Source organism: Elephas maximus, chromosome 20, assembly GCF_024166365.1.
Source record: "Elephas maximus indicus isolate mEleMax1 chromosome 20, mEleMax1 primary haplotype, whole genome shotgun sequence".
NCBI classification, from domain to species: Eukaryota; Metazoa; Chordata; class Mammalia; order Proboscidea; family Elephantidae; genus Elephas; species Elephas maximus.
In genome coordinates, this window is record NC_064838.1 from 78,866,495 (window position 1) to 78,889,906 (window position 23,412).

Here is a 23,412-nt window from a genome sequence, read left to right on the forward strand (position 1 = left end):
GTAGGGATATATCTAATCTAGGCTTGAAACCAATTATAAGTTGATACCTGAAGTATAAGCAGGAGTTAGCCATCTCTGGGTGATTAACTCTGGCTAAAAAATAAGGAAGAAATTTCTGTGTATCTATACTTATCACTAATTTATTCTATTCTTTCCATGGAGACAAACAACACAAGGCTAACGGAAAATCGGATATAGGATACATTGCCTATTAAATAATTATTCTTATCGTATGTTACAGTTCACTTGAAGTAGAATATTTAAACACAGTCTCCAGGTTCTGTGTACAGCATTTTTTACCTCTTTGTTCCTCAAACTATAGACGATGGGATTTAACATAGGTATTACCAGAATGTAAAAGACAGAGGCCATTTTATCAGTATCAAAGGAATGGCTGGATTTGGGATGCACATACGTAAAGAATAGAGTCCCATAGAAAACAACTACCACTGTCAAGTGAGATCCACATGTGGAAAAGGCCTTGTGCCTGCCCTCTGCAGAGTTCATCCTGAAGATGGCAACGAGTATCAGCGTGTAGGACACAAGGATTAAAAAAAAAAAAAAAAGGATTATTAGAAGGGATAAAACTAAACTAAAAGCCGAAAAGATCAGTAATATTAATTTAATTTCATGTGTGTTTGAGCAGATCAAAGAAATCAAGGGCAAACCATCACAGTAGAAATGCCTGATAACATGGCCACAAAATGATGCAATGAAAATTTTTATGATTGTCAGCAAAGACAAAAAGAGACTGTAGAGATAAGATATGACCACCAGCACCTGGCATACTTTCGGTGACATGATGACTGTGTAAAGCAGAGGGTTACAGATGGCCACATAGCGGTCATAGGCCATTGCTGACAGAATGAAAATCTCACTACTTATGAAAATACTGAAGAAAGTGAGTTGCATAGCACAGCAATTATAAGAGATTGTAGGTTGATCTACAGTAAAATTTGCTAGCATTTTGGGTCCAACTGCTGTTGAATGTCCAAGATCAGTGAAAGACAAATGTCTGAGGAAAAAGTACATGGGCGTATGTAGCCTAGAGTCTATCTTGGTGAGCATGATCAAGCCCAGGTTACCCACTACGGAGACCATGTAAACAATGAGGAGAATCTCAAATAATGGAGCCTTCAGCTCAGGACGATCTGTGATCCCCACTAGAGTAAATTCATTCAGCACCATTAGATTGTATTTGTCCATCCAAGCCACTTAGGAAACTTCTATGAGGGAAAAGTACAAAAATAATCGTTAACTTTCATTAGCTATTAATGAAATATATATATACATATATATGCATAAGATCAATCCATATTCTAATTTCAGAGTTTTGATATAAATCTTCCCTTTGATCTTGAAGGTTGGAAACCCCAGGAGTCTATTGGTTAAGAGCTACGTCTGCTAATTAAGTCGTCAGCAGTTTGAATCCATCGCCTAATTCCTTGGAAACTCTAAAAGGCAGTTCTACTCCGCTTTATAGGGTCATTTTAAAATAAAATCAACTCAATGGCCAAGTTTTTGTTGTTGTTGTTGATCTTCAAGGTAGAGAAAATGAGACTATCTTTTTGTAAGTTGCAAACATCAACACACGGAGTAAACTAGGAAATTAAGTCACACAAGTAAAGAATATCAATAAAGAGATAGAAATTGTAGAAAAGAAGAAGAGTAGATGGGAAAAAAAAAGATGGGAAGTGATTACTTAATGGATATCAGCTCCCTTTTGGGGTGAAGAAAATGTTCCGGAACTATATAATAGTGATGGTTTCACAATATTTTGATTGTATTTAACATCACTGAATTGTGCATTTTAAAATATTTGGCATGGTGAATCCTCTGTAATGTGTATTTTACCATATATTTAAAAAAAATTCTTTTACAACCTCATTTCCACAGGACTGTATTTGTCATGCTTACATTTACTTTTATGTTATCAAGCTTTACACCATATATTTTATCAAACACTAATCATAACTAGATTTTGTATGCTTTGTCTGTATTGTAATTTAATTTATGAAAATCAATGGGTAATATTTGTAGTATTATAATAATGTAATACTTTTCTCCACTTATCAAAGTAATTCAAATTTAAAGTGTTTTTTCTCTCTTACAGATCATTTATTTTGCTTTCACTTAATAAAATAGAAGCACTCATTGCCATTTTAAAATTATAACATGGCCAGTGATCTCAGCAATTTGACACATCTCCAGTGTTTAAAAAAATATAAACTTCTATGCGAAACATATGGAAATAATAGGGCCTACCAATTATCTCACATCATGAATTTCTTACAAATCCATGGCCATCTGGTATGCTTTCCTGGCCCCTATATTGACTTGTATACTTGTATATTGAAATAATTCTCAAGGGACAATGTATTTAGGGACCTATAATAAGAAGGAGTGTAACTCTTATATGTCTGAATTAATAAGATACTGTAAAAACTATCATTTTCAAAATCCATGTTGTTGTTGTTAGCTGTTATTCAGTGGATTCTGACTCAAAGCGACCCTATGCACAAGAGAAGGAAACACTGTCCAGACTTGTGCCATCCTCACAATTGTTGCTAGCTTAAGCACGTTGTTGCAGCCACTGTATACATCCATCTAGTCCAGGATCTTCCTCTTTTTCTCTGACCCTCTACTTTACCAAACATGATGTCCTTCTCCAGGGATTGATCCTTCTTGATAACATGTCCAAAGTATGTGAGACAAAGTCTCACAATCCTTGATTCTAAGGAACATTTTGGTTGTACTTCTTCCAAGACAGATTTGTTCATCTTTTTTGGCAGTCCCTGATGTATTCAATATTCTTCACCAACACCACAATTTGAAGGCATTAATTCTTCTTGGGTCTTCCTTATTCATTGTCCAGATTTTGCATGCATAAGGTGATTGAAAACACCATGATTTGGGTCTGGCACATCTTAGTCCTCAAGGTGACATCCTTGCTTTTAACACTGTAAAGGGATCTCTTGCAGTCAATTTGCCCAAAGTAAAGCTTCTTTGGATTTCTCGACTGTTGCTACCATGGGTGTTGGTTGTGGATCCAGTAAGATGAAATCCTTGACAATCTCAATGTTTTCTCCACGTATCATGATACTGCTTATTGGTCCAGTTGTGAGGATTTTTGTTTTCTTTATGTTGAGGTGTGAGCCATACTGAAGGCTGTGGTCTTTGATCTTCATCAGTTAATGCTTCAAGTCTTTTTCACTTTCAGCAAGCAAGGTTGTGTCATCTGCATAATGCAGGCTGTTAATATGTCTTCCTCCAATCCTGATGCCCCATTCTTCATGTAGTCCAACTTCTCAGATTATTTGCTCAACATATGGGTTGAATAGGTATGGTGAAAGGATACAACCCCCACACACACCTTTCCTGACTTTAAACCATGAAGTATCCCCTTGTTCTGTTCAAAAGACTGCCTCTCGATCCAGGTGCAGATTTCTCATGAGCACAATTAAGTGTTCTGGAATTCCCATTCTCTGCAATATTATCCATGATGTGTTATGAGCCACACAGTTGAACACAGGTAAACATGACTTCTGGTATTTTCTGCTTTCAGCCAGGATCCATCTGACCTCAGCAAAGATATCCCTGGTTCCATGTCCTTTTCTAAATTCAGCTTGAATTTCTGGCAGTTCTCTGTTGAGATACTGCTGCAGGTGCATTTGAACTATCTTCAGCAAAATTTTGCTTGCCTGTGATATTAATAATATCATTTGATAATTTCCGATTCAGTTGGATCACCTTTCTTGGAAATAGGCATAAATATGGACCTCTTCCAGTCGATTAGCCAGGTTGCTGTCTTCCAAATTTCTTAGCATAGATGAGTGAGCACCTCCAGTGCTGCATCCATTTGTTGAAACATCTGGATTGGTATTCCATCAATTCCCAGCCTTGTTTTTTGCCAATGCCTTCAGTGCAGCTTGGACTTCTTTCTTTAGTACCGTCAGTTCCTGATCATATGTTAACTCATAAAATGGTTGAACACTGACCAGTTCTTTCTGGTACAGTGACTCTGTGTATTCCTTCCATTTTCCTTTGGTGCTTCTTGTGTCTTTTAATATTTTCCCTGTAGAATCCTTCAGTATTGAAATTCAAAGCTTACATTTTTTTTCAGTTCTTTCAGCTTGAGAAATGCTGAGCATGTTCTTCCCTTTTGGTTTTCCATCTCCAGGTCTTTGCAAATGTCACCGTAATACTTGACTTTGTTTTCTTGAGCCACCCTTTGAAGTCTACTGTTTGGCTCTTTTACTTCATCATTTTTTGCTTTTCCTTTACCTACTCGATATTCAAGAGATGTTTCAGAGTCTCTTTTGACATCCATTTTGGTCTTTTCTTTCTCTCCTGTCTTTTTAATGATCTTTTGCTTTCTTCAAGTATGACATCCTTGATGTCATTCCATAATTCATGTGGTCATCAGTCATTAGTATTCAACATGTCAAATCTATTCTTGAGATGGACTCTAAATTCAGGTGGGATATACTCAAAGTTATACTTTGGCTCCTGTGGACTTGTATCTAATTTTCTTCAGTTTCAACTTGAACTTGCGTATGAGTAATTGATGGTCTGATCCACAGTTGGCTTCCAGACTTGTTCGACTTATGATATTGAGTTTTTCCATTGTCTCTTTCCACACATGCACATGTAGTCGATTTGATTCCTGTGTATTCCATCTGGCAGGTCCATGTTTATAGTTGTTTATGTTGTTGAAAAAAGGTATTTTCAATGAAGAAGTCATTGGTCTTGCAAAATTCAGTCATGTGATCTCCAGCATTGTTTCTGTCACCAAGGCCATATTTTCCAGCTACTGATCCTTCTTCTTTGTTTCCTATTTTTGTATTCCAATCACCAGTAATTATCAATGCATCCTGATTGCATATTCAATCAATTTCAGACTGCAGAAGTTGGTAAAAGTCTTTAATTTCTTCATCTTTGGCCTAGTGGTTGGTGGGTAAATTTGAATAATAGTCGTATTAACTGGTCTTCCTTGTAGGCATATGCATATTATCCTGTCACTGACAGCATTGTACTTCAGGATAGATCTTGAAACGTTCTTTTTGACGAGTAATGCAACACCATTCCTGTTCAAGTTGTCATTCCCAGCATAGTAGACTATATGATTTTCTGATTCAAAATGACCAATACCAGTCCATTTCAGCTCACTAATGCAGATGTTTATGTGTTCCCTTTCATTTTTCATGATTTCCCATTTTCCTAGATTCATACTTCGTACGTTCCAGGTTCTGATTATTAATGGATGTTTGCAGCTGTTTCTTCTCATTTTGAGTCATGCCACATCAGCAAATGCAGGTCTGGAAATCTTGACTCTATCTATGTCGTTAAAATCGACTCTACTTTGAGGACGCAGCACTTCCTCTGTCATATTTTGAATGCCTTTCAACCTGAGGGGCTCATCTTCAGGCAGTATATCAGAGAATATTCCACTGCTATTCATAAGGTTTTCACTGGCCAGTTCTTTTCAGAAGTAGACTGCTGGCTCCTCCCTCCTAGTCTGTCTTAGTCTGGATGCTCAGCTGAAACCTGTCCTCCGTGGGTGACCCTGCTGGTATTTGAATACCAGTGGCATAGCTTCCAGCATCACAGCAACACACAAGCCTCCACAGTACTACAAACTGAGGGATGCCTGGGGGAAAATCCGTGTTAATAAATACAAATTTCTCTATAAACAAGAAAAGATATATGACTTTTCTCTCAAAGAATTGAAAATACATCCCATACGGAGAGCTTAGAATTGCACTTTCACTATTAGACCAGACATCTTTAAGAGACTAGAAAAGCTGAATCATTCTGCAGTATTCCCTACCCCCTTCAAATGCAGCTTTCAACATTAAGATCCAGGAAACCAGTCATCATCCAGTTAACTGCAGCTAATGGTGACCCCATGTGTCACAGTAGAACAGTGCTCCATACGGTTTTCAATGGCTGAATTTTCAGAAGTGGATCTCCAGGACTTTATTCTGAGGTCCCTCTGAGTGGACTGGAACCTCTAACATTTCAGTTATCAGCCTAGCACATTAACCATTTTCACCACACAGGAACTTCCAACACTTAGATACCAAAAAACCAAACCCTTTGCCTTCAAGTCGATTCTGACTCACAGTGACTGTATAGGATAGAGGAAAACAACTCAATAGGGTCTCCAAGGAGTAGCTGGTAGATTTGAACTGCCTTGCCTTTTTGTTATCAGGTAAGGTCTTAACCAATGCATCACCGACTTCATACAATACTAAGATAGGTGATCATAAACGCATTTGCACCTTGAGGTACCAAGAAAAATATAGATTTCTTGGGCGGTGCCTGTCTACCATTACTGAAAGTTTAGACCAAGGACCCAATAAATGAATACTGATCAAACAGAGGAAAAACATGGAACAGAACTTCAAACTTTTACAGAAACCAGATTTAATGGATCTGTTGAGACTGAGGGAAACCTCGAATCTAATGCCTGGAAATAGTCTTGAAAACTTGAACTGAAACTATCCCATGAAGCCATAGTTAAACTAAATATCAATTTAATACAATAATAAAAACTGTTTACATAATGCTCTTACAAAAAAAATTAATCTGAATCAAAAATGAAAACTTTAAGTGGCAGAAAGCTTAAATTAATGGTGATATGGGTAGAGATAGAATGATGACATAATGTGAAGTATGTAACAAATGTCACTGAACTGTTCATACAAAAATGGTTAATGGATATATGTTTGGTGTGTACTTTTCCAAAAAAAAAAAAAAAAAGACTTTAAAAAAGAAAAAATAGATATTTCAATACAGTTATTTAAATATCCCAGTAATTTTTGTGTGAGAGCTAATATAAAGAAGACCTGGGGCCACTACAAATGAGAGGAAAACACATCTCAATTTAAAGCATGATAGATAATGCTGCTTTTTAATTTTGCAAGGTTTGTTACTTTGTTAACTTGATCAAAATGGGTAAATGTGGAAGATAATTTAAAATTTTTAATGGAATCCAGACTTCCCGGGGTGAATGAGGCTGGATGAATCTCTGAAACTATTGTCCTGAGATAATCTTTCAACTTTAAATCTTAAACTAAAACTATCCCCTGAAGTCTTCTTTGAACCTAACAATAATTTAGCTTAATTAGTAAAGTACTTCTGCCTTGAGGATTGTGCTCTTTCAAAGAATTGCCTAGGCAAAATCACATGGACAACAGGAATTCTAAAGTTTAGATGAGAAGCTTAGAGGCAGTGAATTTACGTTAACAGTGATTGAGTTATCTGGAAAAGGATAACGAGAATGGTTTGTACAGCTTGGAGAATATAGTCAATGTCACCAAATTTTAAGTGTTGAAATTATGTATCTTTTGCTGTGCAGATTTTCAAAAAAACAAAATAAAATAAATCCTACCTGACCTACCAAGATCCTGGCTTTTTCTTGTGTAGAGTGCATCTGTTTTTCTCTCATGTTCAATAGATGAACTTAACTGAAGTCAGTTACTCTTCACGTGTAATGGAACTGATTCTTTTAGGGTTCGACTATGGAAAAGAACACAATCATTTTTTTTTCTTGTAGAAAACCACAAAATAGTCAATAAAAGCCCGTTGCAATTGAGTCGATTCCGACTCATAGCGACCCTATAGGACACAGTAGAACTGCCTCCTAGAGTTTCCAAGGAGCGCTTGGTGGATTCGAACTGCTGACCTTTTGGTTAGTAGCCATAGCACTTAACCACTACGCCACCAGGGTTTCCAAATAGTCAATAGAGTAGGCAAAACTCTTTATAATCTCAAAGGCACATCTTCAATATTCTTATCCTTGGACTGCTTTCACACTACCCACAGTGGAAATAACCGGAGAAGTACAGAATTTCTCTCATCAGACCTCAGGCCCTGTTGCTTAAACATCTCTTCCTTTTTTCTCACTGGGTTTCTAAACATACCACTAAAGGTATCTGAAAAAGTCACATCTAGCCTCTTACAAAGGCACCTGTATTTAGAGTGTCGGTGTATTAGCCCGTGGAGCCTGGCAGACTAGGAGACACCTGGCCAATGATGTGAAGTTGCAACCTGAAGAGAGATTTTAATTCATTGCCTAAGTGAAATGCACTTTCGAAGAGGCATGAAGGATTCTCTAGCACATATGCACTTTCGGAGTTGACACAATATTTTTAACACTGAGAAATTCATGGCAGATTTTCAGTATATAAGTTCTTGCTTTTGAAAAACTTAAATTTTAGGCAGGGAACTTACCCACATGTCTAAAATGAACACTTCATTAGAATAAACTCAGTCCAAACCAGCTGTTTTGTGTCTAACTTTAAGTTATAATATTAACTAGTTTGTTCAGTGTGTGTGTGTGTGTGTGTGTGTATGTATATATATATATACCCAAAACCAAAAAACCAAACCCAGTGCCTTCGAGTCAATTCCAACTCACAGTCACCCTGTAGGACAGAGTAGAACTGCCCCATAGAGTTTCCAAGGAGCGCCTGGCAGATTCGAACTGCCGACCTTTTGGTTAGCAACAGTAGCACTTAACCAGTACGCAGCCAGGGTTTGTATACACATATTTATACATACATATATATAACATTTAATATATATATCTTATACTTGTATGTATGTTATATATATTGTCTTTATTCTGTTTATCAAATACCTTTTCATTTAGTGTCAGTGTGATATTTGCCCATAACATAAAAATTTATTAAACTATTTTGACAACTACTTTTCTACATCTAAACGTAGACTACATATACAGTGAAACTTGCAAAAGCTGGAAACTGAATAAGGTGGAAATCTGTCAGAGAAGGAAAGCTCAAATATTTTTCCACTAATAAAGAAATAGAGAGCAATAGAGAAGTAGTAAGCTATACCCTAGTGTCTCTCACAATTGTCACTGTATGTGTGTATATATATATGTGGGGCAATTCTACTCTGCCTTATAGGGTCACTCTGAGTCGGATTTGACTAGGTTGAGATGGATTTGGGGGTTTTATATGATCATAGCATATAAAATAGGAGTCCCTGGGTGGCACAAGTGGTTAACTGCTCAACCACTAACCACCTTCGGCAGCGCGATCACAGCCAGAGGCTCCTCGGAAGACAGGTCTGCTGATCTGCTTCTGAAAGGTCACAGCCTTGAAAATTCTGTGGAGCAGTCCTGCTCTGCAAAAAATGGGGCTTTCATGAGTTGGAATCGACTCAACTTTAACTAACAACAGCAGCAATATATATAAACAAAACATATTATATCAGGAAATATTTTAGTTGAAAAGATTACCTTTATCATAATTAACATAGCAAAATTTATACTGGACCTGAAAGAATATAATTCTGAGCTTTTGAAGTTTTACTTTAGGCAGTAAGTTTTTACAGAACTGTCTTACAGATTCATTGACTTCTATAAACTCCCGAGGAGCACAACTGAAGCCTTGCTGGCTTATAAACATTCTAAGGAGAGTTTGGCCAAGAGTCATACAGAATATTTGGAGCTGCTATTTTGTCTTACAGCAAAATGTTTCAACTCTATTAAGAAGATTGAAGCTGTATTATGGATGATTTAATATTCAGCATTTTGCCTTACCAACATTTCTTTTTTAATTTGTATATTAAAGGATGTGCAATTGGTATAAAATTAGAGAATTTAATTTCTATAGGGCTGCTATGAGTTGGAATTTGGGTTTTATTTATTTCTATTTAGGAACATAAAGATATATTTTCTGGAGAGAAAAAAAAATTCACTGGCATTAACCTGATAATCATGAAGATAGGTACCACCTACTCACCTAAGATGAGGAATGAGTTTTTGCTCCCCAAGTGATTACTAATCTGGCTGCAATCAGAAGGAGAATTTATGAGTGTCTCTCCCCTTTGAGACATTCCCCAGGGAGCTGGAATGCAAATTTCTTCATTATTTCCAAAGTGTCTGAGAACAGGAAACAAAGCCATTGGGTTTTTGATAATTATTCAAGATACCTTTGATTTCCCTATGACCCAATATTCTTTTATATACAATTCCCCTGCTTTCTTTGTTATTTTTATTGTTCCCAGTCTAAGATCTGGATTTAGGTATACAATTTGCTGAGTACCTGGTTTAATTTCCCCAAGATTACCTCAATATTCAGCATTTTCTACCCTGGTTTCCTCCACGTTTTATGTGCAATGGCAAAGGCAGAACTCCTAGACTGTTTTTTAAGATTCAGAAGACATACAAATTATGAATATGTACGCAACTCCAAAGAAAACATGGTGGCCTTTTTATGAGTTAACAGGACTCCTTAACAACTACATACATATTCATAATTTGCATTCCTCCTGAATGTTTAAAAAACATCCTATGACTTCGAATACAAATAATGAACATGTTTGTAACTCAATAAGCTAGAAATAGATGGGAAATGCCTTAATATGTTAAAGGGGAAAAATAGTAAGTACTATATTCAATGGCAAAAACAAACTAAAAGGACTAACACTTCCCAATTTCAAAACTTACCACACTTCTACAGTCCTCAAAACATTATGGTCCTGTCATAGGATAGATATATAGATCAATAGATTAGAATTAGATTCTAGAAATAAACCCACACTTCTACAGTCAATGGATTTTGACAAGGTGTCAAGGCTATTTAATGGGTAAAATACACTCTCTTCAAGAAATGGTGCTGAGACAAATGAACACCCAGACACAAAATAATGAATTCGTGTCCTTACCTTACCTCATATACCAAATTTAACTTGAAATGAATCAAAGGCCTAAATATAAGAGCCAAAATCATAAAATTCTTAAAAGAAAATGTATGAATAAATGTTTGTGACCTTGGACTTAGCAATGGTTTCTTAGTTACAAAACCATAATACCAAGCAGAGAAATAAAAAAAAAAAAAAACAGTAAATTGAATTTCACCTAAATTAAAAGCTTTTGTGCATGATAGAACACTATCTGACAATGAACAGATAACCACGGAATGAAAGAAAAGATTTGCAAATCATATGTCCAGAATATACAAAGAGCTCTTACAGCTTAACAACAAAGACAAGCAATCCAATAAAAAAAAGAAAAGAAAAAAGGATTTGAATAAATATTTCTCCGAGAAGCTACATAAATGTCCAATAAGCAAATGAAAAGAAGTTCAAATTCATTAGTCATTAGTGACATGCAAATTAAGACCACAATTCGATGTCAATTCACAGCCAGAACAATGGTATAACAAACAAAAATAAACAAGCAACAACAAGAAAAATAACAAGTGCTGTCCAGGATGTGGAGAAATTGGAAACCTTGAGAATGTTGTTGGGAATATAAAATAGTACAGCCTCTGTGGAAGACATTTTGAACGTTCTTCAATAAGTTCAACATAGGATTACCACATGATCCAACAATTCAGCTCCTAGGTATATACCCAATACATTTGAAAACAGGTTTCAATCAAAAACATGTACACAAAAGCCTAAAATGATAAAGATCAAGGAAGAAAAAAATAGAGACAGCACTAGGGGCCGAATACATGGCATGAAGAGAATACAAATCATAATTAACAAGGCACAAACACCAGAAGATAAACTAGATAACTGGGGGCTCCTAAAAATTAAGCACTTATGTTCATAAAAAGTCTTCACAAAAAGAGTAAAAAGAGAACCTGCAAACTGGGAGAAAAAAAAAAAATTTTTTTTGACTACGGCATGTCCGACAAGGGTTTAAACTCTAAAATCTATAGAATACTTCAACACCTCAACAGCAAAAAATAAAAATAATCCAATTAAAAAATGAGCAAAGAATATGAGCAGACACAGGAGGAAATGCTCCCAATCATTAGCCATTAGAGAATGCAAATCAAAAATACCGTAAGTTAACAGCTCACTCCATTACTGACACTAATTAAAAAAAAGAAAAAACAAACAGAAAATAACAAAGGTTGGAGAGGTTGCAGGGAGATTGAAACTCTTATGCACTGCTGGTGGAAATGTAAAATGGTGCAACCACTATGGAAAATGATATAATGTCTCCTAACGATTTAGAAAGAGAATACCCTATGATCCTGTAATCCCACTCCTAGGAATATATCCTAGAGACATAAAAGCCAGCACACAAACTGACATGTGCGCATCCAAGTTCAATGAAGCATTAAGCAAAAAAACAATAGCAAAAAGACGGAAACAACCTAAGTGCCCACCAACAGAGGAATGGATAAACAAATTATGGTACATACACACAATGGAATACTACATGATGATAAAGAACAATGAGATGAATCTGACTAACATCTCACAACATGGATGAATCCAGAGGCCATTATGCTGAGTGAAGTCAGTCAATCACAAAAGGACAAATATTGTATGAGACCACTACTATAAAAAGCGAAGAAAAGGTTTACACGCAGAGAGTAACAATCTTTGATGGTAATGAAAGAGGGGAAAGGTAGTGCGGGGAAGGGAAATCACTAACTAGATAATAGAAAAGTTTGGTGAAGGGAAAGACAACACACAATATATGAGATGGGAACACAACTTGACCAAGGCAAAGTCATAGAAGCTTCCTAGACACATCCAAACACCTTGAGGGACTGAGTTACTGGGGCTGAGGGCTGGAAACCATGGTCTTGGGGGACATCTAGGTAAATTGGCATAGCATAGTTCATAAAGAAAATGTCATACATTCCTACTTTGTTGAGGGACATATGGAGTCTTAAAAGCTTGTGAGCAGCAGCCTAAGACATTTCTATTAGTCCCATCATGTTTGGAGCAAAGGAGAATGAAGAAAACCAAAGGCACAAGGCAAAGATTAGTCCAAAGGACTAATGGACCATATGAACCACAGCCTCTACCAGCCAGATTCCATAAGAACTAGATGGTGTCCAGCTACCACCACCAGCTGCTCTGGGAGGGATCACAACAGAGGATCCCAGACAAAATGGGAGAAAAATGTAGGACAAAATTCAAATTCACAAAAAAAGACCAGAATTACTGGTGTGCCAGAGACTGGAGGATGCCCTGAAACTGATCCTCGGACACCCATTTTACTCTTAACCGAAGCCACTCCGGAAGTCCACCTTTCAACCAAAGATTACATAGGCCTATAAAACAAACACTAACACACATAAGGAATACGTGTCTTATTTCAACCAAGTATATGAGACCAAATGGGCAACACCTGCCCAAAAGCAAAGATGAGAGGGCTGGAAGGGACAGGAAAACTGGACTAATGGACACAGAGAGCCCAGAGTGGAAGGGGAAAGACAGAGGATGTTGACCCATTGTTAGGGCAACAATGAGTGTCGCAAGGCAATTTGTGTATAAATTTTTTAGTGAAAAGCTAATTTTCACTTTATACTTTCACCTAAAACACAATAAAATAAAATAAAAAGAAACTTGTACACAAATGTTCATAGCAGCATTATTCACAATAGCCAAAAGATGTAAATGACACAAATGTCCGTCAATGAATAGATAAGCAAAATGTGCTACATATAATGGAATATTTTTCGGCCATAAAGAAATGAAGTACTGATACATGCTAAGGTAAAAATGAATCTTGAAAAAAAAATAAAATAAAAAAATGAAGTACTGATACATGCTAAGGTAAAAATGAATCTTGAAAACATAATACTAAATCACAGAAGTGAGCCACAAAAGGCCACACACTTGTATGATTCCATTTATATGAGATATCCAAAACAGACAAATCCATAGAGACAGAAAGAAGACAGTTTAAGAATAAGGAGGGTTGATATTATGACATAAAGCTCTACTTTGCTTTCTTCCAGCCACATGGACAACTTTTGGTGAACTTTATTTCCTTCCTGGATTTATTTGAACAAAAAAAAATTTTTTTTTTTTTTTTTTTGTGAGGGTGGCTTGTGGAACAAAACACTTTGGGAAGCAGACATGACAGAAAGGCCTATGACAAAACAGATGTCTGCAAAAAGGTCTGTGACCTTTCAGAGACAAGGATATACTGCTTAAGCCAAGCTTACCTAGACCTTCTTTTTGTTTTCAGGTGCCGTCAAGATGGTTCCGACTCATAATGACCCTGTGTACAACAGAACGAAACACTGCCCTGCCTTGCCCCATCCTCACAATCATTGTTATGTTTGAGCCCATTGTTGCAGCCACTGTGTCAATCCATCTCATTGAGGGTCTTCCTCTTTTTCGCTGACCCTGTGCGTTACAAAGCATGATGTCTTTCACCAGGGACTGGTCCTCCCGATAACATGTCCAAAGCATGTCAGACAAGTCTCACCATCCTCGCTTCTAAGAAGCACTCTGGCTGTACTTCTTCCAGGACAGATTTGTTTGTTCTTCTGGTAGTCTGTGATATATTCAATATTCTTCACAGCATCATAATTCAAAGACATCTATTCTTCTTTTGTCTTTTTTACTTAGTGTCCAGCTTTCACATGCACGGCCTGGGTCAGGTGCACCTTACTCCTCAAAGTGACATCTTTGCTTTTTAACATTTTAAAGAGATCTTTCGCAGATTTGTCTAAAGTAATATTTCTAGACCTTAAGGGACAAGAAAATCTCCATTTTGTTCTGGGTAGAAATTATGAGACCTTAAAATTCCTTAATCTTGCTTTCAAAGTAAAATAATGCTGCGCTTGAGTCATGGTAATTGGTATCTTCCTCTCTTTAGTTTTTAATGCAGCAGAAGAGTCCTTAAAACTAGAGAACTGGGATGGATGTAAAATATTGAGATTCATGATTACAGTCTTTCAAAATAAAATGAGTTTCTCAGTGAATCATTATGAATCCACAGACTTTCAATAATATGAATTCGGTGTATAAATTTGTATAGTGACACTAGTCTTCTGAATCTGGGAAGTTTGTTGACTTCCTATTCTCTGAAGCATTTGAACCTCTAACAAAATGTCTAGTGAATCCGTATATTTTGTGTTCACCAGTGTGTAAGTTCCTTGTAGACACATTTTTTCCTTTATTTTAAATTACATTTCTATTTGTCCCACCCAGGGTTAAGATATCTTACCTTTAGGACAGACACATGTATTATTCTATTGCCTCTTCCCTTTGCTGTTGATATCGTACACACGCACACATTTCTCTGCTTCTTGCTACATAGCAATATATATTACATCTAATGCATTTCACATGTCTAGTCCCCAAATGGCATATATTACGTTTTTCTCCAACTCCCAGCTATTCTCAACGGCACTGCAATGAACAGTCTTGTGATTATCTCTTTAAACTGCTGTTGAAAAATGTCTATACAATATATGTTGAGTTTATGTGTGTATATATAGATGCACACACAGACACATACAGAGTGGTGAATATTCTTTTAAGATGAAATATAATAGCCCAATTAATTTTGCTAAGCAGCTCAATTTTGTTGTAGAAATATGTACTTTCTTCATAAAATGCATGCTGTTTCCTAGATCCTTGTATCCTTGATTAAAAGAGAAAAAAAGAAAAAAACAAACCGTTGCCTTCGAGTTGCTTTCAACTCCCTGTGGGACACAGTAGAACTGCCCCACAGGGCTTTCAAGGAGCAGCTGGTGGATTCGTATTGCCAACCTTTTGGTTAGCAGCCAGTTAGCCGACATTGTTATTGGGCATTAATTGTATGAAATATAGCTTTCAACTATTATACTATTGCCTTTTCCATTTCCTGTTTGTGTTGTACAATGAATGGCTCATAATTTATATATGTGTTATCTGTGAGTTGATTTCTACCTCTGCATTTTACTCTTGATTTTGACTGTTGGGTTTGATATCTTGGCACAAATGGGAATCTTCCTATCAACACTGTTAAGTTATAATGGACAATGATAAACTCCACATATTTAAAGTGTACCATTTGATAAGTTTTAACGTATGTATGCACTTGAGAAACTATTACAGCATTAAAGATAATGAACCTATTACGCTAAAAGTTTTCAAATGCCCCCATTAGATCCCTCTTTCCTGACCCTCCCATGAGTTATAGATCAACATTTATTAATTTGTATATAATATAAAATTGTTCTACCACCATTTGTTGAAAGGCTCTCCTTTCACCACTGAATAATCTTTGCACCTTTGTAAAAAGATTGTTGTTCTCTTATCTTTGGGTTTATATTTGGACTTTCGATACTGTTTCATTGGCCTATTTGGTAATTTTTATGCCAGTAACACTCTGTCTTCACTATGATAGTTTATAGTATCTTGAAATCAGTTATTGTTTGTCTTCTAACTTTGGTATCCTTTTTCAAAGTTAATTCAGCTATTCTAGGTTCTTTGCACTCAGTTAAGGATTTTAGTTTGTCAATTTATGAAAAAAAAAAATGCCAGATGAATTTTCATGTGATTGCATTGAATCTACAAATATACTTGGAGAAATTTGACATCTTATGAGTTGGAATTGACTTGACAGCAATGGGTTATGGGTTTGACAATATTGAGTCTTCTGACTCATAAACATGGCTTATCTTTCATTTATTTAGGTCTTTAATTTATTTAGTGATGTTTTCTAATTTTCAACGTGAAAGTCTTGGGACAGTCTTCCCATAGATAACCACATAGCTCAAATCACTCAGCTTCTCAACTGTTTGATTAAATGTCAACTCCTCATAGAGTTTTCTTGAAAACCTTCACTAAGTTTTAATCCCTATGCTGCCTACTTGTCCTAATTCATTTTCATATTACTTAATACCTTCTATCATATCATATAGGAAGAAGGACCTGGCAGTCTACTTCTGAAAAGCATTAGCCAGTGAAAACCTTATGAATAGCAGTGGGATGTTGTCTGATATAGTGCTGGGAGATGAGCCCCCCAGGTTAGAAGGTACTCAAAAGATGACTGAGAAAGAGCTGCCTCCTCAAGGTAGAGTCGACCTTAATGGTGGATGGAGTAAAGCTTCCGGGACCTTCATTTGCTGATGTGGCACAACTCAAAATGAGAAGAAACAGCTGCAAGCATCCATTAATAATTGGAACCTGGAATGTATGGAGTATGAATTTAGGAAATCATCAAAAATGAAATGCAATGCATAAACATCAATATCCTGGGCTTTAGTGAGCTGAAATGGACTGGTATTGGCCATTTTGAATTGGACGATCATATAGTCTACTATGCTGGGAATGACAACTCGAAGAGGAATGGTGTTGCATTCATTGTCAAAAAGAATGTTTCAAGATCTTTCCTGAAGTACAGTGCTGTCAGTGACAGGGTAATATCCATATGCCTACAAGGAAGACCAGATAATACAACTATTCTTCAAATTTACCCACCAAACTGTAGGACACAGATGAAGAAATGGAAGATTTTTATGAGCTGCTGCAGTATGAAATTGATTGAACGTGCTATCAAGATGCATTGATAATTACTGGCGATTGGAACGCAAAAGTTGGAAACAAAGAAGGAGGATCAGTAGCTGGAAAATATGGCCTTGGTGTTAGAAACAATGCTGGAGATCGAATGATAGAATTTTGCAAGACCAACGACTTCTTCATTGCAAATACCTCCTTTCACCAACATAAACGACGACTATACACATGGACCTCGTTAGATGGAACACACAGAAATCAAATTGACAACATCTGTGGAAAGAGAAGATGGAAAAGCTCAATATCATCAGTCAGAACCTGGCCAGGGGCCGACTGTGGAACAGACCATCAAATTCTCATATGCAAGTTCAAGCTGAAACTGAAGAAAATCAGAGCAAGTCCACGAGAGCCAAAATATGACCTTGAGTATATCACACCTGAATTTAGAGATCATCTCAAGAATAGATTTGATGCATTGAACACTAGTGACCAAACACCAGACAAGTTGTGGAATGACATTAAGGACATCATCCATGAAAAAGCAAGAGGTCACTGAAAAGGTAGGAAAGAAAGAAAAGACCAAGTTGGATGTCAGAGGAGACTCTGAAACTTGCTCTTGAGCATCGAGCAGCTAAAGCAAAAGGAAGAATTCATGAAGTAAAAGAACTGAAAAGAAGGTTTCAAAGGGCCTCTCAGGAAGACAAAACAAAATATTATAATGACGTATGCAAAGAACTGGAGATCGAAAACCAAAAGGGAAGAACATACTCGGGTGTTCTCAAGCTGAAAGAACTGAAGAAAAAATTCAAGCCTCGAGTTGTGATAGTGAAGGATTCTATGGGGAAAATATTAAATGACGCACGAAGCATCAAAAGAAGATGGAAGGAATACAGAGTCATTATACCAAAAAGAATTAGTCAATATTCAACCATTTCAAGAGGTGGCATATGATGAGGAACCAATGGTACTGAAGGAAGAAGTCCAAGCTGCTCTGAAGGCATTGGCAAAAAACAAGGCTCCAGGACTTGATGGAATATCAATTGAGATGTTTCAACAAACAGATGCAGAGCTGGAGGTACTCACTCGTCTATGCCAAGAAATATGGAAGACAGCTTCCTGGCCAACTGACTGGACTGACTGGAAGAGATCCATATTTCTGCCTATTCCCAAGAAAGGTGACCCAACTGAATGTGGAAATTATAGAACAATATAATTAATATCACACGCAAGCAAAATTCTGCTGAAGGTCATTCAAAAATGGCTGCAGCAGTACATTGACAGGGAAATGCTGGAAATACAGGCTGGTTTCAGAAGAGGATGTGGAACCAGGGACATCATTGGTGATGTCAAATGGATCCTGGCTGAAGGCAGAGAATACCAGAAGGATGTTTACCTGTGTTTTATTGACTATGAAAAGACATTTGACTGTGTGGATCAAAACAAACTATGGATATCATTGCAAAGAATGGGAATTCCAGAATGCTTAATTGTGCTGATAAGGAACCTTTACATAGATCAAGAGGCAGTTGTTTGGACAGAACAAGGGAATGCAGATTGGTTTAAAGTCAGGAAAGGTGTGCATCATGATTGTAGCCTTTCACCATACCTATTCTATCTGTATGCTGAACAAATAATATGAGAAGCTGGACTATATTAAGAAGAACGGGGCACCAAGATTGGAGGAAGACTCATTAATAACCTGCGTTATGCAGATGACACAACCTTGCTTGCTGAAAGTGAAGAGGACCTGAAGCACTTACTAATGAAGATCAAAGAACACAGCCTTCAGTATGGATTACACCTCAACAGAAAGAAAACAAAAACCCTCACAACTGGACCAACGAGCAGCATGATGATAAACAGAGAAAAGATTGAAGTTGTCAAGGATTTCATTTTACTTGGATCCACAATCAACAGCCATGGAGACAGCAGTCAAGAAATCAAAAGATGCATTGCATTGGGCAAATCTGCTGCAAAGGACCTCTTCAAAGTGTTGAAGAGCAATGATGTTACCCTGAAGACTAAGGTGCACCTGACTCAAGCCTTGGTATTTTCAATCGCATCATATGCATGTGAAAGCTGGACAATGAATAAGGAAGACTGAAGTAGATTTGACACCTTTGAATTGTGGTGTTGATGAAGAATATTGAATATACTATGGACTGCCAAAAGAATGAACAAATCTGTCCTAGAGGAAGTACAACCAGAATGCGCCTTAGAAGCAAGGATGGCGAGACTGCGTCTTACATACTTTGGACATATTGTCAGGAGGTATCAGTCCCCGGAGAAGGACATCACGCTTGGCAGAGTACAGGGTGAGCAGAAAAGAGGAAGACGCTCAACGAGGTGGATTGACACAGTGGCTGCAACAATGAGCTCAAGCATAACAATGATTGTGAGGAGGGCGTAGGACAGGGCAGTGTTTCGTTCTGTTGTGCATAGGGTCACTATGAGTCAGAACTGACTCGACGACACCTAACAACAACAACAACATCATATGGTAAAACTTACTTCTTCATTATGTCCACTTTCTTCATTCTCCTATAGGAATGTAGGCCTCATGAAGTCAGCGATACTAAACGTTCGATTTAAATATTTCTTTATCAAATATAACGAGCCTATTAACATAATATTCACCAGTCATCTTTTTCTCATGGGGCCTTTTACTGTGCTAAGTACAACAGATTAAATAGTGAATAGAATATAGACAGTCCCTGGCATCTTAAAGACATGTGTTCAATGAAAGAAACATGTGAATAAGCATGTAGGGATGTACACAATCTAAAATTAAAACCAAATATAACTTGATATCTGAAGTATAAGCAGGAGTTAGAGGTCTCTAAGGAATAAAATCTAGCTGTAAAATAAGGAAAAAAAGGTATTTCTATACTTATCACTAATTGATTTTTGACTTGCCATGTAGACAAAAACAGTACAGGGTAAAAAGAAGGTCTGATGTAGTGTATATTGCCTATTATATAATTTATTGTTACTATACCCTTTTTAAAAAAAAAAAAAAGTTAATTTTAAGTAGAATATTTGAGCACACTTTCCAGGTTCTATCTACAGCATTTTTTACCTCTTTGTTCCTCAACCTGTAAATTGTGGGGTTTAGCATAGGTATCACCATGATGTAAAATACAGAGGCCATTTTATCAGTATCAAAGGAATGGCTGGATTTGATATTCACATACATAAAGAATAGAGTTCCATAGAATACAACTACCACTGTCAAGTGAGATCCACAGGTAGAGAAAGCCTTGAGCCTACCCTCTGCAGAGTTCATCTTGAGGATGGCCACAAGGATCATCATGTAAGACACAAGGATTATCAGAAGAGATAAAACTAAATCGAATCCTGAAAAAGCCAGTATTATGAATTTAATATCATATGTGTTTGAACAGATCAAAGATACCAAGGGCAGACTATCACAGTAGAAATGCCTTATGACATTATACCCACAAAATGATGAAATAAAAATGTTTATGGTCATCAGAAGAGACAAAATGACACTGTAGATGTAAGGTATGACCACCAGCACCTGGCATACTCTTGGTGACATGATGACTGTGTAAAGCAGAGGGTTACAGATGGCCTCATAGGAGTCATAGGCCATAGCTGAAAGAATGAAAATTTCACTAACTATAAATATACAAAAGAAAGCTAGCTGTGTAGCACACCAATTATAGGAAATTGTATGTTGACTTACAATGAAATTTGTTAGCATTTTGGGTCCAACAGCTGTTGAATAACCAAGATCAGTGAAAGCCAAATGTCTGAGGAAAAAGTACATGGGTGTATGTAGCCTAGAGTCTATCATGGTGAGGATGATCAAGCCCAGGTTACCCATCACTGAGACCATGTAAACAATGAGGAAGAATCCAAATAACGGAGCCTGCAGCTCAGGGCGATCTGTGATTCCCATTAGAATAAACTCTTTCAGCACCATTAGGTTGTGATTGTTCATCAGGTCACTCAGGAAACCTACAGATGAAAAAGTATAAAAATAATCACTAACTTTCAGGAGATATTACTGAATATGCATATTTATATAAGGTCAATCTATATTTCTAGCTCCAGAGTTTGACATAAATTTCCCCTCTAATCTTGAGGGTAGAGAAAATGAAACCATCTTTTTGTAAATTGAAAACATCAACACACAGAGTAAACTAGAAAAGTATGTTGCACTAATAGTAAATATCAGTACAGAGATATAAATTATAAAAAAGGAATGAAAAGAAATTCAAAGGCATAAATGTACAAAAATTGGAAAAAAAACTAAAAGCTTTCAACAGCAGATTTGAGCAGGAAGGAGAAGGAATCAGTGAACAAGAAAACAGGTCAATTGAGATCATCTAGTCTAAAAGGCAGAAAATAATTAAATAAAATGAACTAAGCCTAAATGTACTAACATAAGCAAATTGAAATTCTAGAAGGAAGGAGAGAGAGAAAGTGGCAGACAGATTATTAGAAGAAATACAGTCAGGCATTGCTAATGTCCAGGATACATTCTGTGTAATAGGATGTCATGTGACTTGGACTTTGTGCCATACCAAATCATATACAGGCAATCACACCATATTATATACACTCAGTCACTGCATTATGAAGAAGTTCATTTGCTAAGTCTCTAACTCGAATTTGTAAGTCGGAACAGTTAGATGTGGTTCATATCTAACGTCAGTTAAATTTCCATCTTAGTATAGAGTATATAGTGTACCTTTCTATATAGAAAAACATTAAAGAAACACTTCCATAGATACTACTTTAGCATAATAATTCAGTAATAATAATAATAATGTTTTGATGTGCCTCACAAAGAAGCACCCTTTTGTTATTATGAACCATTGTATTTTTCTAGCATTTTTAACATAATAGGCTTTAAGGGGATTGATTTGTAACTACAGGTTATATGTAAGTCAGACATTTGAACCTGGGGACAGTAAAAAGTACTGCATAGTATAGTACATAAGCCAGTAATTTATGTCAAACTCTGGAGCTAGTTTATTGTGATTATTAAGACATATGTATTATAGGTTATATACATATTGTGATTATTAAGACATATGTATTATAGGTTATATACATATTGTACAATTATACACCTGACAGTGCAATCACTTTGGATACAAGAGACATGAAACACATGAGTTGCATGCGGGAAGCTGTTGTATTCACTACATCTGGTTATATCCTCTACGTCCTGTTCTCCAATCAGGAGTTCTGAACCCTATTATAGCCTTGTGGGACCATGGACATATGGATGATCAGATGTTGCCTGAAGGGATATTATGTGACTCATGATTGTAAGGGCTCAAAAAGTCACAATTTTGATGAAAGACATGAATATAAAATATTCTAGAAACTCCGAGTAAACTAAAAGACATACTCTCCAAGGCATATTGTAATCATACTGCTGAAAGGCAGACTCTTGAAAGAAGAAAGAAAGAATTGAGAGAAGTGACTTATCACAAACAAGAGATCCTCAATAAGATTAACAGATAATTTCTCATCAGAGAGCATGGAAGCCAGGAGAGAGTGAGAAGATATACTGAAAGTGCTGATCAAAGAAAAAAAAAAAAAGTAACCAAGATTAGTGTTTCAGGCAAAACTATCCTGCAAAACTCACCATGCATCTACAGTCCTCAAAATATTATGGTCCTGGGTGTTTTTTTTGTTTTGTTTTGTTTTGTTTTTGTCATAAGATAGACATATAGATTAATGGATTAGAATTAGATTCTAGAAACAAATCCGTACTTCTACAGTCAATGGATCTTTGACAAGGACACCAAAACTGTTTAATGGATAAAAATGAGTCTCTTCAAGAAATGATGCTGAGACAAGTGGACACCTGAGTACAAAAGAATAAAATTGTGCCTTTACGTCACATCATATACCACATCTAACTCAAAATGTACCAAAAGCGTAAATATAAAAGCCCAAACCATAAAAATCTTAAAAGAAAACTTATAGGTAAATGTTCATGACTTTGGATTTGTCAATAGTTTCTTAGATTTAAAGCCAGAAGACCAAGTAACAAAAGAAAAAAACAGTAAATTGAACTCCATCCAAATTAAAAGCTTTTTTGCATGATGTGACACTATCAAGACAGTAAAAAAATAAATAAATAAATCTCCACAGATTGGAAGAAAGTATTTGCAA

At 36.4% G+C, this 23,412-nt stretch overlaps 2 protein-coding genes across 2 annotated transcripts; both read right to left on the minus strand.

Annotated features, from left to right (window-relative positions):
• Nucleotides 1–225: 225 nt before the first annotated feature.
• On the minus strand, nucleotides 226–1,206 carry LOC126063770 (olfactory receptor 8K3-like). Its single transcript, XM_049862160.1, has one exon. It carries the CDS (start codon nucleotides 1,204–1,206, stop codon nucleotides 226–228), a length of 981 nt encoding a protein of 326 aa, XP_049718117.1.
• Nucleotides 1,207–20,278: 19,072 nt separating this feature from the next.
• On the minus strand, nucleotides 20,279–21,217 carry LOC126064004 (olfactory receptor 8K3-like; the record flags this gene model as incomplete). The annotated part of the gene is made up of 1 exon (XM_049862563.1): nucleotides 20,279–21,217. A coding segment is annotated over exon 1 (939 nt), but the record flags the coding sequence as incomplete, so codon positions are not given.
• Between the last annotated feature and the right edge of the window lie 2,195 nt (nucleotides 21,218–23,412).